The sequence below is a fragment of the Corvus brachyrhynchos genome, unplaced genomic scaffold, assembly GCF_000691975.1.
Source record: "Corvus brachyrhynchos isolate BGI_N302 unplaced genomic scaffold, ASM69197v1 scaffold114, whole genome shotgun sequence".
Lineage (NCBI taxonomy): Eukaryota > Metazoa > Chordata > Aves > Passeriformes > Corvidae > Corvus > Corvus brachyrhynchos.
Window position 1 is genome coordinate 6,716,276 of NW_008238337.1, and position 15,684 is coordinate 6,731,959.

Consider the following 15,684-nt stretch of genomic DNA (forward strand, 5'->3'; position numbering starts at 1 on the left):
ATCTGCAGTGGAAGCTGGGCAGGGTGGCCTGGTGGTGCATGGGCAGCAGCACCTTTCAGCACTCCTGCAGCCTGTAAAAGCTGGGCAGGCTGTGCTTGCAGCATGCCTCATTTCATCTACCTGAAAATGGTGCCCCAGCTTCCCTTCAATCATTTAAGCTCCCTTGCTCTCTGACACACTTTCCGCTGACAGTAATTCTGTGAGCACTCGTCGGGCATTTACTGCCATCACTAGAGGAAATACTGATGGCTTAAAATGGGATCATTTCCTTTCTGATGGACAGCAAGCACCTGTGGGAGTTCTAATAGCTGTGCAGTGTCTGTGAGTAGGCAGCGAGGAAGACGGGTGCAGTTCTCTGCAGTGAGGCGCCCGCAGGCTCTGAGGAGGAAATTGCAGGAGAGGGAGAAAATCATGGCTGGCTGCCTGTGGAGCTTGTGGAGTGCAGTTTCAAACGGGAGATTTTGTGTATCCACCTCCCCGATGGGTGATGGGGGAGAAAGGCTTATACCAAAAACATGGACAACCATATGCTCACATCTGTGCGCATTTCCTTGACCTCTTACTAAACTGAAGGTGTTTGCTGTGTGCATTCTCACTTTTATTGTCCCCCAAATGACTGTTAAACATTCTATTTCCAGGTACTTCCTCCTACTGTGGAGGGAGAGGACTGGATTTTTCCTTGAGTAATTGAAAAGGAAGGGAACAGTATCACCCCCTTTCTCCCCAGTTTTTAGAAACAATTATAGGGCCCAGCACTATATCATTATTTATTCAGGTCTCATGCAAGCAAAAAGAGCAATCAAAGCCTTGTAAATTCAACGTGGATTGAAGTGCATTTAAAAGTAGAGTGAACTGACCTTCCTTTTGGTGATTTTTGATTATGTTGTCTTGAAGTAACATTTGTCCAAGCTTTCTCTACTTGTTACTGTGTCTTTGATGTCCTAGAAGCAAAGGTCTTAATTCTTGGGAGGCACAACAAGCGGGTGTTCAGCAGAGTATGGCAGCTTGCTCTTCAGCTATTCATAGGTGACAGGAACGTAGCCTCTGGTAATAAATTTGAGTGTTTCAATTACAGCGAGTTTCTTGGTTCATCCACTTGTATTTTTAAGTTAAATCATGAATCATAAACCTGCAAACCAGTGTCAGCTTCAAATGTCTTAACATTTCCAAATCTGTCTTGTCAAAAAGTCATCTTATTCTTGAGCTAAACGTGTGACAGGGTCAGAGCAAATGTGATGCATTTTAAAAAGCAGGACCCAAACTCATCTGGAATATGTCAGCTGTGAAAGGAGAATTGCAGTCCAAGGTTAAACAAGCAAGGATTTCATTTGCAATCATTTTAATTGATATTGATTGCATTGCTTGAATGTAGGGTCAAAGCAAGAAAGTCACTTCAAATCTAGACTCTTGTTTCTGCCTTTTAAAACAGCTTTAGTGCCTTTGGCTGAGAGGCTGGGGGGGCTTGAGTTATATGTGCAGTGGAGTTCACAGTGGGGGAGAAGGGAGGGCTGGAAAGTAAAACAAACAAGTGTGTGTTATATTTCAGGAGAAGTGAGAACTTCCCCATCGGTGGAAATTGAGCCGTCTGGCTGGACGTGCCAGCAGACTGCTTCCCAAAGTGCCCTGAGCTCTGGGAGAGTGAATCCAGGCTGGCCTCCTGCCGTGGGGGGGCTTCCAGCAAGGAGCCACAGTGCTGAGCTCTGGGCCAGCCCTCCTTCTGCAGTGCCTACCCCTGGCTGCCCTCACTGACAGCAAACTCTGCCCCACAGCTCTCCAGAGCAGAGCTCAAACTTCTCCCCTCTCCCACTGTTAAATGTGCTTCTGCTCATTTTCGAGATCTCCAGTTGCGTTTGCTGCCTGTTCAGCATGCTGAGTTCAAATTCAGTCACCTTGGTGCGGTCCTACCTGATACTCTCCAGTGGTCCTTTTTTATCCTTTTTTTCCTTTCCTTATCATTCACCTTATTTCATTAGCCTGTTGGCTATTCATCTCTTACTGTGCTAGCTCCTATTCTTGCAGTGGATTCTCTCTCTCTACAGACTGGTCTTCAAATCCATGCTTTAAAGTTAGTCTTTTCTCATATATATCTCCAGTATTATCTTGCCATTTGAATGACTGTCTCCTGTGTCCCCATTATGCAAATAAATGGACAGTAGGTTTGCATTTGTAGTGGTCCTGTCTGTATTTGTAATGTGTTTTGTCTACTCAGAAGCAGGAGAAAATTGTCAGCAATTGTTTCTGTGGTGCTGGTCTATAAACTGAGTATCAGGTCAATAGGAATATTTAAAAATTAACCTAATTAAAAATAAATCTGTTTCAGGTCCTTTCTGAGCCAGGATCTCTCCCTGAACTATTAAACAAACATGTTTGACAACCCTACTGCTAATTGCACGATAAAGTTGATATAAGGATAGATGGTACTCGGATCCTCAGGGCCTTTTCCATTGCAATTTTTTGAGAGAAGCTGGAGGCAGAAACAGGGACAAGCAGGGTCAGTTTTAGAGACAGCAGTGGTTTTTATTTCCTTTGTGTGGATCCTTCTCCTATTTGATGTTTGGTAGGATGTTTCACATTCCCCAACTTAAGGAATAAGTGCTGCAGTGAAGAGCTGTGGAGAGAAGCTAGAGGCTGTTTCCCTTCTGGGAAAGCAGCCCATATAATCTTCTGAAGTTGGCAGAGGCAGTCTGGTAGGAATGGAGTGTAACCAGTCCTTGGCTGAGCCTTGCAGTGTCTGATGGGCCCTGGGGATGGGGGATTGTAGTGGACTTGTTTTTTGCACCAGGGCTGCATTTTGAACTGATGCTTGAGGGCTAAGGATAGTTATTTTATTATCTGTTGGTGTTATTTTTACCCTCTGCATCCCAGCAGCAGTTTTCATCTAGCTATGTGGGTTTTGGACACTTTCTTCAGGTTCTTTAAGTGTTCCCTGTGTATGAAAGGTATTTACAACCACTGCCTTCCCCTGCACACTTTGTGATCTCAGAGCTGTGTAAATTCAGAGGATTAAGGCTGAGTTTGAGCTGGGCTGAGCAAACAGGCAGTGATAACTGCAGCCAGCGGACGGCTGTGGGATGTGAGCTTGTGCCAGGCTCCTCCAGGGCTGATCATTATTTCCTGATCAAACAGACAACGTGGAGTCCGTTGTGCAGAAGTCTCTTGCTGTGGCATTTTAGGGGTAAGAACAGTCTCATTCCACAGCTGAGGGCTGTGCACCCACATTGCTCCTGGCTTTACTTATAAACTGAGCAGTGTGTACCTTGAGTGTCTTTGAAGATTGCAGCTGTGCCTTGGTGACAGAAGAAAAGTGGCTTTTCAGGAGGGAGTGTTCCAAGTGATTAAAAGTTCCTGCCAGATCCACTGCAAGCAGAGCTACAGTTGCATAACTAGCTTGGGCTGAATAGTGATGGGAAAAAAAAAAAATCACAAAGGTTTTTATTGTGGACTCCCAAAATCTCTTGCAGAGCCCAAGTTACATACTTGGGTTGCCAGCCTTTGCCAGGGTCTTTGTCAGTGGATCTTCACAGCTGCTGGTGTGCGAGGTATTCCAGGGAGAGCTGGAGGAGGTATCACAATCCCATTTTCAGATGAAGTGTTCTTTGGTGCCTGTACATCCAAATAAACAAATAGGAAGATAGAATCTGTGTGTTTCATGGAGTAACTGCCAGGAAAGAGGCTCTGAAGAAAGGCCTAATTCTTCCTTATCTGTAACCATGCAGCCAATTAGAACCATCTGCTCTCCGTCTGCAGCCCAGACAGACAAGGGGCTGCAGATGGAGAGGCTGTAGCCTGCCCTGGAAGGTGTCAGAGAAATTCTGAAGTGAGGACAGGTAGGAGACAGTCCTGGAAGCAATGAATAGTAAGGAACAAAATAGTATTCTATATTCTGGTGCAAGATTTAGCAATCTTGTTTCTGGAACTGAGAAGAGAGAATGGAGGGGATTTACTGGACCTGCGACAGCAAAGGTAGTCAGGTCTGCAGACTCCTGGGTTGAGCAGAAACCATAAGGCTGATGTGGAGACCTTTTGACTTTGGGGTCTGACTTCAGGTACTGTCACTGTGTGAATCTCTAGGCTTTACATGATATGGAAAGGGTGAAAATATCTGCTGCTCTGGGCTTGCGAGGGGGGAAGGCTCCAGTGGGGCAGTTTGTTAGGAGGCCAGTCTCACCTGCAGGCTGGGCTTTCTGGATTGGAGTCAGTCAAGGTACATCAATAAATGTCCACTCTTGTGATGTACTGTATACTCTGGATGTGCTTAAATTTTCTAGCAATTGCCTGTGCACAAGCACAGATGCCCATCCCAAAATAGTATGCTCTTGTGCTAAGTGAGGTCCCCAACTTGGAGGTCATAAACTTTAGTAAAAGAGCAATCACTGGAAGGCTCTTTTAGTAGAGCAAATAGAAAGGAAACAAAGCAGGCAGGAACAGAAACCCCATTAGCCCCCTCCTGCTCTCTGCCTGAGGCTGCAGAGGTCTGCATTTAGCAGCCTGGAGAACACCCCGCTGTCACCCTCTGTCAGCAAGGACATGCTGAGTTCAGTGTCCTGCCTTCTCAGGAAAAAATCCTGTGAGCTGTGTCCTCTGCTGAAGCAGGAGGGAATGGGACTCTGGAGTAGGTTTTCTTGTCACAGGCTGCCAGACGTGGCTTTGTCCCCGTGGCTGCTCCAGGTCTTCCTGTACTGTCCTCCCTCTGGAGGCAGGAGCAGCCTCGGCCTTGGGGCTTAATTCGCGGCTGTTTGGAAAGTGCTTGAGATTCTTGGATGCAAGTGGCACTACAAGTGAATGAATTATTTCCTTGGCTTTGATCCAGCTATAACTGTATTCCATGAATTAATTTTGCTAGTAGCTCAGCGATGAGACAAATCTTAAATCTCCAGACAAAATAGGGATAAAAAAGCTGCATATCAAAGTAGGGAATTTTGTAGGATTCAGTAAGGAGAAAAACACAGATTTCCAGACCAGTTCTGTGGTGAAAGGAATCGTCTGAAAACCTGCAGTGAATGTGCTGTGTGGGTACCAAGGGAAGACTTTCCCTGAAGCACTAACAGAGACCCAATCACAATGTGAAACCAAATAGAATTTAAACCAAAATGGTAATTTATTGGCTTTGAAGGCATCTTTAGAAGTGAATGTTGCACCTCAGGCCAGGAGTGCATGATTTGCTGGTGCTCTCAGGTGGTGGCATTCCCCTGCCCCAGCCTCCTTTCTCCCCCATCAGGGGTCCATGTCACTTCATGCAGCATCTTCCATGCACCCGCTGTCACGTCACAAGCTGCATATGGCTTTGTGAAGAAGTGCACATTTGTGGTGATTTCTGTTTCTAATGTTTTGCTGAGTATCAGTTAGCAGATATCATTTCCATGCGGCCAGTTTTTGATTAGTTACTGAAGATTAGCATTTTGATTTTCATCTCAGTAGCTTCCCAGTAAACAGCACAATATGACCTTCCTTAATTGGCATCTTGAACTCCTGCTTTAAAGTGTTATCTTTAAACTAAAAGCCAAACTGAGCAGCTAAACACTGATTTATATTCCTTATTTTATCATTCATGGAGAATAATGCCAGACAGGTATTTTCCTCACTCTTTCACTAGTTACGGACTTGGCAAGCTGAGCTGTGTTCTGGTGTGTTCTGCACTTCCAAGACAGTGATAGGTATTTTAATTTTGGTGGAAGGGGTTGTATCTTTGGGGGTTTTGCAACTTGCTGTATCTGTGTGTGCTGTAAGACGAGCCTCCAGCCCCACAGGACCCCTGCCCAAGGTGCACAGAGGTTGGGTGCTGGCTGATTGTCTGGGAGCCTGGGCTGGAATTGGAAACAGCTCTAAGTATTTTATTGCGTGGTTCTAATTTCAATGTGTCTGTGACCCTAAAGTGCCAGTGCATCATCTCACTTCCCAGGGATGGGTAACTTTAAACAAGTGAGTGATTTGGAGTGGAATCAGCATGTTGCACACTGAGGCAGTCAATTCACTAATTAAAGGAGAGGGGGAGGAAGTAATCTGGAGCAATCAGCAGGGCATTTCATTCCAGTTCCTAATTTTCTTTTTTTGTTGGGCTTCAGTTTTTGAGAGACTAGAGAGCTAATGATTTTCATGAGCTCTCTTGCAGTACTGAAGGTGGTGTGTGCATTGATGTGAGCAGTTGTATTGTGATCTCCATTCATGTAAGATACAAATATCTGTCATGTAACTGCTTGAGTCAAAAGCAAGGCATTTAGAAAAATATCTGTGGCTGAAGCTGACAAATTTTGGCATAGTAAGCAGTGCTTTTAAGGTATTTCCTAATTGATTTACCTCACATAAAAAAATAATTGGAACAGATACTCTGCAAAACATTCTCGTAAGAATTCAGTTTTTATCCTTGAGCAGTTAATAAAAGACATAAGGGAAAATTTATCTAGCTTTAGTGGCCCACTGTCATAGTGATTTGGCATATTATTTCTTCAACTCCTTTTCCACACGGTGTGTGTAGGGAGTTTGGTACATTGTCACCAGGAGTTCAGCTTTCAGTCCTCAGAGATGTCAGGGATAGCCGGAGTAATTCCCTTCTCTGATCTCTCTTCCAATGTTAATCATTATGACATGACATACCCGCTTTTAAGCTGTGCTTAGATTGTGTGTTACAGCCCTGGTTCAGGGCAGACACTTAACACTTGGAAGTGTTGAACCTCTGTTGTGTGTTTGGATCCCATTGATCTCTCTGGCTCAGGGAATGCGGGTAGGGCTTTAGATGTGCCTTTCTCCATATGAATGCTGCTGTGAATCAGAGACTGTCAGCCCCAAGGGGGGTCTGATGTGTTTAGTTCTGAGATCAGAAACAAAATAAAACCCACCTCTGTTTCAGTTGAACAGTTTAAGGCATGGTGATTTTTTCACGTGCTGTTGACGTATGGTTTCTGAATTAATCTGAAGTGAACTCATTTTCATAGCCAGTTCCAGCATCACTGAAATGAATCAAATACATAGCCTGGAGAGTATTCATCCTAATCTAATCTAAAATTACTGTTTGCATTGTGCATGCCTAATTATTCATTTTAAGTCATCTCTGGAAGAAACATTCTGTCTTGTTTGTTTTTATTCAATATTTATACAGCTCAGTTCGTAAAGGTGGCCTCAAAGAACTTAAAGAACTTACCATTCTTTTTTTTTAATCTCCTTTGCAGAAGGACATGTCACTAAAGCCTCAGGAGCGGAAGGAGAAATGGGAGAGGCATCCAGGCAAGAAACCTAGAGAATCTGAAAACTGTGTATCTGCTGAGCCCAGTGAAAATGGCCATAACAATGATGCGGGGAGCTCTGAGAGAGAGGCAGAAAGAGGCAAGGAACGGATGAAGAAGAAACTCCCCTTGAAGCTATCCAAACAGGTAGGGAAATTCCTTCTCATCTGAAGCGACCATCGTCTGTTGGCCACTGTGAAGTGTCCTTGCTGGTAGGTGAGGTTGTCACTGGAAACAGCTTCTCTGGTGACTTGTGCTGGTGAAAGCAATGCCTCTTAGAGGACTTGTGGCCAAGTGCACAAATCCAGTGTTCAGGGCAGGTTCCATAAGCTGAAGTGGAAGCCAGGTGTACTGAGTAATGTAGGAAGGAAGGAGCAGGCCTCCCTTGTATCCTGCAGCTTTGAGACAGTGCAGTGATTCATAGCATAGATTTGTGGCTCTTATGGTCATGGACACAACTAGAAATCATCCATCAGATCATAACTTCCTTTGGAGAATGTGTGCTGGGCAATGTGCACCCAGAAGTTGCAAACGTGGATATGTCCATCTCGTGAATCAAGTTTCACTTACCCCCAAAACAGTGTGTTGAGGGGGAGAGACTATTCAAGTATTTCAGAAGTGAAAAGTCATTTTGGAGGAAGTTGTGCTCTGGGCAGTCTTTCCTGTGTACCCTTCTAAAATGTGGGACAGCATTAATGAATGAAGAGTTGTGATGCTGGAGGGAATGATTCCAGAGACTCCCATCTGAGCAACAGTGTGTACAGAGGGCCAGGTGACAGAGGAAAGGCGCTGTGGCTGGTAGGCTTTTATCACTTAACTGCTGCTCAGCAGGGAGATTTGTTAGTGCCTTAGTGTGCATTCATCAGTTGGCAGTCCCCATGGCACAGCAGCATCTCTCTGTGGACACTTTCCCAGTTGTCCTTCACAGGGTTGCCAGTGGGAACACCAGTGTACTTGACCTTCTAGCATTTGTTCTGAGCTGAGAAACACACTACAATAAAAAGTGCTTTTTATTCCCCATTCCTCCAGCAGAAAAAGAACTGCTTAACCCAAGTGCACCTTCTGTTCCGTGAAACTAATCCTGTGCCTGTGCCAGACAGCCAAAGATTGAATTGTCCAGTTACTGGAAATGTTTTTTCAGACTTGCAATATTTTAAGATTTAAAAAGATGGTGAAGGTTATCTCATGTAACCCTCCCCTATAACTTCTCCACCACAGACAGTCTTTTGGGATGATGTTTTAGCATACTGGTTTAGAAGTGCTCATCACGTTTTAAATTAGAAATTCTCATGGTCTGGTGAAAGTTGTTTCTTCAGATCTAAAATTACACTGCAGGAAATCCAGTGCACAGTGGGGATTTGCATAGTTGTGGATGTGTGAGACAGTGGGGACGTTCCCTCTTCCTGCAGGAGGAAAAGGTTGTTAATAGTGACATCTTCTACGTGAAATTTAAAACTCAGTTTTACATAGTTGCATGCACTAGGGATTGCATGACACTTCCATAGAAGCCTCTGGGGTAAGAGATTTTGTTGCACTGGCAGACTCCAATTTCTCTCATACTCTCCTGCCTTAATTGACCAAATATTTAGTTTTATTGGTATTTTAGTTTTGAAAAATGGGGACATTTTTACTTATTTCTTCTGACTAGTGTTTGGCTGCCATCAGTGGTTAAATAGGGGATTTTCTGCCACATTCATAAAAACCTCAATTCAACTTTCATTGTTTAATTTTTTTTTAACCTGTAAGTATAAGTAATAAACTCTAAAAAGAGTGAGGAGCTTGCACAGAGAGTATCAAATAAAACCTGTGATGAGTGACTCATTAATACACTGTGCCTCTTTAAAGAAGTCACATTTAGAATTCCTCTCTTGTTGGAAAGTGAGTTTTTTAAAATACCTGCTATTATCCTAGCTGATACAGTTGTGAAAACCAGACAAGTTTGGAGGTCTGTAAGGATGATGAAAGTAGCAGCACAATCTAAGATACATAAACTAGGCTATTCTTAGTTCAAACTAATTATGCAAATGATACAGACAAGTTCAATAATTTTTCCTTCTTTTTAGTAACCACAAAGTTCACACCTAGAATTCTGGCATTTCCTGCCAAGCTGTCTAGACAAATTGGCTGTAATATTAAGTTTCCTGGAATTTGGGGGGTGATTTTTGCATCTCAGGGTTATTAAAGATAGGTTTATACCTAATTTGGATAGCTTATTGTAATTAATGCTAATTATATTGAGATGTTGCTTAGAAATTACTGTTCAATTTGCAGCTTTCCTTCTACTCGTATTCCTTCTCTTCATAATGCTACTGAATTGTCATCTTTTCTACGCAGCCTCCTCTAATAAATCAAATTGGGCATTATAATTATGGCATTCTGCTAATCCTTGTAGAGAGGTGCAAAGTGGTAAGCTGATTTCAGTGCCAGGTTGTCTGCTTTGTTTAGAAAATTAGATTTATACTTCACTCCATTTGACAAAGCATCCAGATTGCTATTGCTCCTGAATATTTGGTTGTTCTGTACCTCAGGCTATGGGGAGAGGGCTGCAAGAACCAATCTGTCCTTTCCAGCCTATTACTCCCAACTGTGTGTAAAAATCATTCAAACACATTTATCTCTTGCTGTAACTAAGCAGAGGGAGAAAAAGGCATTTCAAGTAGTTCTAGGTCCTTTAGTCCAAGATTTATCAGGGTCTGGGGCTGCTCTCAACACATGTACACAGGGAAAGGTGCTGACTTGAAACTGCTGTTCTACAATGGGGGTCAACAAAACCTCTTGCAGTCATCAGGATCAGGTACATCAAGGAGTGAGAAAATGTTGAAAGCTGTGGTGTATTTCCCTGTAGCCAGAGTGGCCTGCAGTATATCCAGCCCCTCTGAAAGGCTGGAACTGCCTCCAGCACAGGAGCATTCCTTGGAAGTTGAGTCATTGCCTTTTCAAAAGGCCGTGTCCAAGGCTAACCCAGTGGTTGGGGGAAAGGAGTCCCCACCACAGCTGCACACAGTGCTGGTGGGGGAGAGCAGCCCATCACCCGTTTAAGGGATTTAAAGGGTTGGATGTACGATTTGATTCAATTAAGTAAGAGATACATATAAAATGAAACCTCTTAGTTCCAGTGCTCCCTTATGTGTCCTAGGTCATTCCTCTAGTTTTTGGAGAGTCGCTCTTTGAGTCGGTCTTTGATTAGTCTTAGCTGAGCTGTTCTTCTCTTTTCTGGTTTCATTTTTGGAGTTGCTTATTCCTCCGAAAGTCTGAGCACCATGGGTGTAGAGCAGTTGGGTTTTTGGGGGTTTTCTTTTTTTTTGGGGGCTTTAGTCACATTCATTGCCCTTTCTGTACAATGACCACCTTTGGAAAAGAGTTGGGGCTAATAGGAAAGAGTTGCTAGTATTTCCAGATAGCTTAGCTTTAAGCTCTCTGTTTAGTCAGCTTGGGAGCATCGCGGTGTGTTGAATATATTTAGATGTTAAATGCTGCTGTAATAACACACTGTTCTGCAAATAGTCATTTGTCACGAAGATTAGTGTCTTACACCTCCTCCTTCCTTTTCTCACCCACTGTTTAAATCACCCGAGATGAGGAAGAGTCTCAGAGAAGCTGAGGAGCACAGGGTGGTGTAGCACGTATTTAGTGCTCATAAATAGCGTGCTGGCTTTGGAGCATGGGAGGAGAGGGCAGGGGAGTTAACGCGGTCGTGTTGCTCCGGAGGCTTGACATCTCTGTGACTTCAGCAGAGCTTCCTGGAGGGAGGGAAAGCACAGCTAATTCCTGAGTCTCATTCACTCCCCAGCCTTCCCCAAACTGCTGAGAGCTATCAGCAATTAATGTATCTTGTTGCTGTGGCTCTTGCTGGACTGGAACTGCTAAATTGCATTAACAAGTTTGATTACCTATTCATGTGGTTTTTCTGTGATGCTCATCATCTCATTATCCAACATTCATTAATGGATATAACACCCTCCCTGCCCCCCAGGAGAGCCGTGCTCTGGGTTACTGCTGATCTGAGCTAAAGGTGATACACTAAGTCATTTTTTCCATCCAGGATGCACGTTGTTTCTTCTGATGCCTAGGTGAAAATTGATAGCTCCTTTTCAAACCATTTACGTACCCTTGTTTGTGTGTGGTGGTGGTGGTGGTGGTACTGCAAGGCTGTGGGGCCTTTCCCAAGACAGAGAGAAACGGTCTAGAAACTCGTCTGGATAATGAAATACTTTGTGTGGAAAATTTCTTTTGGCATTATATTGTTTGTGCTGACGCTTGGGCAATAGGAGAGTGTAGCTGCTTGAGGTTTACTTGTATTTTTTCTGATAATAAGAGTAATTGGAAAGCTTGGACTTGAAGCCACTGGTGGGCTGGAGGCTGTGTGTGCTTAGTGGTGCACAGATGAGAGACTGAAATGTCCCTTTCATAGCTGGGGTTCGGCAGCCACATAGGAGAGTGAGTCTGAAAAATAACCTTTGGAGTCTTTGTCTTTAGCCAGAGGACATGGATAAGCCTGTTCTTCCATGTCTTAATAACGTAGCATTTGGAAGCTGAATTGTGTCTAAGAGGGTCTAGATATAACAGTAACTTACTCTGTTACCTTCAGTATCTCAGGCTTCTAAAACCCAATGAATTCTAGGCAGTCAGCTTACCGGAAAAAAAAAAAAAAAGAAAAAGAAGAAAGGTTGCCTTTAATGTGGGTTTTGGGGATTGGTTTGGTTTGGTGTGTGCTGCTTTGGTGTTTGCATTTCGCTGCTTTTGAACACTGAAATTATACAGACTAGTTTCTTTCTGTTTCTAATTGATGTTACCCTTTTTGTTAGCAGATATTGTTATTTAAACATTCTTTGAAACTAAACAACAAAGCAAGAGGAAAAAAGGCCATTTTCTTTTAATCAGTGAAATGTTGCTTAAAAGCAGAATCCACTTCTACCTTTGTAAGTACAAGAATGTACAATTTGGATATGAAAGCTCTGCACTGATTATTTTTAAGTAGGCATTTGTGTTGGCTGGGAGGGTAGGGCTGATCAGGTAGTGCCATTGCCTGTGTGAAGCTCCTGTTCCAGACTTTGGCCAGGCTGTCTGGAAGGGTGAAGTCTCTGTCCCAGACTTTGGCCAGGCTGTCTGGAAAGCTGGGGTTTGACTTCTCCTGGTGCTTTGGTTCCATCCAGCGTGGCCGTGGCCAGCAGTGGAGGTCACTGAGCTTGGCGAGTTGTGGTGCTGGGCTCCAGCAAAGCCTTCCCAAACACAGACTCCCTCCTGAATTTATGAACAGCCTCGCTGGCTCCAGAGCTCCTAATGAGGGTGTAGAGCAGGGTCCTGGCCCCGGGGATTTGGGAGGAGGCCTTGTTCCGGCTGAGCAGGGCTGCAGGCGCAGCCACAGATGGCCCTGCCCTGCTCTCTCACGCTAATCTGCAACTGCAGAGACTCCACAGCTGCCTGGGAAACCACTGGGGAGCAACGGTGCAAAGTACTGAAATGGGCAACACGGCATTGAGGCATTAGGTTTGCTAATCCAAGGCCTAAAATCTGCCTCATTTCAATCAATAGCAATCTGTTTGCACTGTCAGGAACTAATTTAAAAATCTGCTTTAAGTCCCAGTTAGGCACTTGGTATTCTGTTTTCTGGATCAAAGTAGAGGGAAGCAGTAGGCATAGCACAGCAGTGGCAGGAGAAGGAAAAATCCTTTGTAAATAAAAAGTGGATGTTTATTTCCCAAATGAAACCCTGCTATTACAAAGAAGTGCTGTTGTTTTTGCTAAATTTATCCAAGAATTCATCGAGATTCTTGAAGTGGCTGCAGAGCCTGCTCTGCAGCAGAGGGAGAACTTTGCAATGTGTGTAGTTTGTTTAAAATGCTGTACCAATATCAGACTATTAAAGTCTACATTATAGCTGTGGCACAGGTAACTTCATCTTGGGATTGCAGCCACCTTTGGAGAGCTACAGCACGGCTTCCATGACAGATTTCTGTAACACACTGTGCTTCAGGAGTAGTGCAAAACAGTGCCATCAACCCTCTGGGAACTGTGACAAGAGGCGGCCTTTGCTTAAGCCAGAAAAAATATATTTCAAAACCCTCTGCATTCTGGTAGGGAAACATAAATTGAAGAAATCATGCTTATTAGAATTGTGGGGTGTCCAACTATTTTTAGACTAATGCTGAAGAATGAAACAGAAGCATATGCTGGATTTTACTACACTGCAAATATTATTTTCCGAACAGTGATGTAAAGCATGTTTTGGCTGCTGGAAGTCTTATATGTAAGAGAATGTGGCTTTGTCTTTTTCACTGAATAGTGAAATGCTTGCTTGTCTGGACCAGTGTGTTCTGTAGCTGACCTTCCCTTGTCAGTATTGCTGCTCCATGTGTCCCCACTTGTCCCTGCTTTTGTTGAGCTCCCCTGATTCTGCCAGAGAGGTTCAGCTGGCTCTTGAGTGCAGCTCCTTGGTGTGCCTGTGCTGGGTTGGGCAGGGCTGGCTCACCTGGCCAGCACTTCACTGCCATGGGCTTTGCTTGGGTGGGGATTTGTTCTGGGTGTCAGAGCAAGCAGGGCTTGGGGGCCCATGGGGACTGCCTTGCCACGAGCACTCTGCTCCCTGCTTTGTATTTAAGGATCATACTGCTGCTGTTACGGCATCAACCACGCTGTGTTCACTACCAGACCCCAAGGCTTTGCCTGCAGCACCGGCTTCTGCCTTCTTGGTCCCTGCTTTTCCTCTTCTCCAAGATTTCCATTTGTCCCCTCACTGCTCGCACTTCACAGCATCTGGCCAACAGCGAGGTGGCCAGCTCTCCAGATGGCTGCTGGCACTTTGAGGACATGTTGGAGTAGGTTTAGAGAGCACAGCGAGGAAAGCACAGGATGCTGCGTGGATGCCTGCAGTGGAGCTGAACTGCAGTGACTTCAGGGGCCTCAGGCCTCCATCGCGGCTCCCCACGGCAGCAGGCGCAGGAGCTGCAGCCCCAGCGAAGCGTGGCTGAGCAGAGCTCTGTAACTGCAGACATTTCCTAAAGGGAGCAGTCCAGGGGAAGCCGCTCAGAGCAGCTCTCATCGGGCAGGACTTGTCCCCAGCGAACAGGGGCTTGCAAACAAATCTTGACATGATGTTCCTGGTGGTTTCAAAGTTAAGAAAGGTCAGAAAATTCAAGTGGTAGGAAGATAGTTAAGCCACGCTGGTGCCGTGTAAGGAAGTGATGTTGTATGTATGTGGAGAATCAAACCAGTTATAAAATCCATGTTTAAAAACTCTTGCTGGTCACCTTTAACTTCTCTGCCTGCATTTAGATGACTGATAAGGACTTTAGGTCACGTTTGCTTAACTATAGCCTCAAAGAGGAGCAGAATAAAGGGAAACAAGTGATCCTCTCTTCTCGATGACAGTCTGTAAGTAGCTGTGAATGAATCTCATTACAGCAGCTTCTTTTGAAAGGGAGAAATATAAAGGAAATTTCATTGCTAACAACTTAGGTGGCATTAGATGCTATAAAAAAGGTTGTTGGTGGTCATTGGTTACATTGTTATAAAAGAGCTAAATGGTCTGTAATTTAGAGAAGGGGATTTAATTACACGAAGTAATTTACAGGAAGCTATAACCACTTGTATCTTTTTCCCTGTTGAATATAGTTGGTTGACACAATGCACAAAGTCCTCTTTCTTTTCCTTCTTCCTTCCTCTCATTTTTTATTTGTATGTTTCTTTTGGAGAAAGTACCAAGATAGAGCACTTCTATTGTAGTTGTGATTTTAGCAAGTTGAAAATGGAGTAGTGTGGGCTGTTTGAATAGATTCAAAACCCTGGCTGGAGGTTTTTACTGTACATCTCTTCATAGCTGTGAGACAGGACATGTTCCAGGTGTCCTGTGAGATGTGTAAGACCTTTTTCCTGGGTTCATTGTGGATGCTGCAGGAGGGGCTAGGACCCTGAAGAAGCCACAGTCTTTTTGGATGTTGTTTTCCTGATTTGGACAAGAAGCATCTGAATGGATAGTTAATTTGATTTAAGCACTAGCTGCCCAGTATTTTAGCTAACTTTGCAGAAGAGGCTTGGATCTGTTACCTAATTGTAGCCTATGTTCCTCTGCTTGCACCACATGTCTGCAGTGATATTTGGGATGATCACAGGTATTTTTATTGGTGTGAAATAAGCACAGTTGATGCAGACAGCCAATATTCTTCTCCTAGCACACTTATCAGTGTGATAACTAAACCATCTGCGCTGCTCCAGTCTAAATCTGAGCTGATTTAAAGCAAAGTGACATCCCAATGTCATGTGTGGTTGAGGCAGGATAAATACCTTTTTCATGAGGTGCTGTTACTTTCCTCATGCAGAACTTGTCCTTGCTCACTGTTGGCCTTGGATCTCAGCTTCTTCAGGAGACTGCTGGGATACCCAGTGTGCCAGGAGCTGTAGCAGGATTGCTTTGGCAGCTGCCAGTCTTTGCCTGAAGTCATTCAGTGGCACTGGTCCAGCTCACTTGGCT

At 44.3% G+C, this 15,684-nt stretch overlaps 1 protein-coding gene across 16 annotated transcripts in view; it reads left to right on the forward strand.

Annotated features, from left to right (window-relative positions):
- Positions 1-7,163: 7,163 nt before the first annotated feature.
- FBRSL1 (fibrosin like 1) overlaps positions 7,164-15,684 on the forward strand; it is a 374,043-nt gene continuing 365,522 nt past the window's right edge. For 15 of the 16 annotated variants that reach the window (XM_017734929.1, XM_017734930.1, XM_017734938.1 and 12 more), the window contains exon 1: positions 7,167-7,364. In XM_017734929.1, coding sequence (XP_017590418.1) covers positions 7,170-7,364 — 195 coding nt within the window. In that variant the 5' untranslated portion in view covers positions 7,167-7,169. Of the gene's footprint in view, positions 7,365-15,684 lie in introns of all 16 variants that reach the window. The other variant, XM_017734940.1, reaches the window with a different exon arrangement.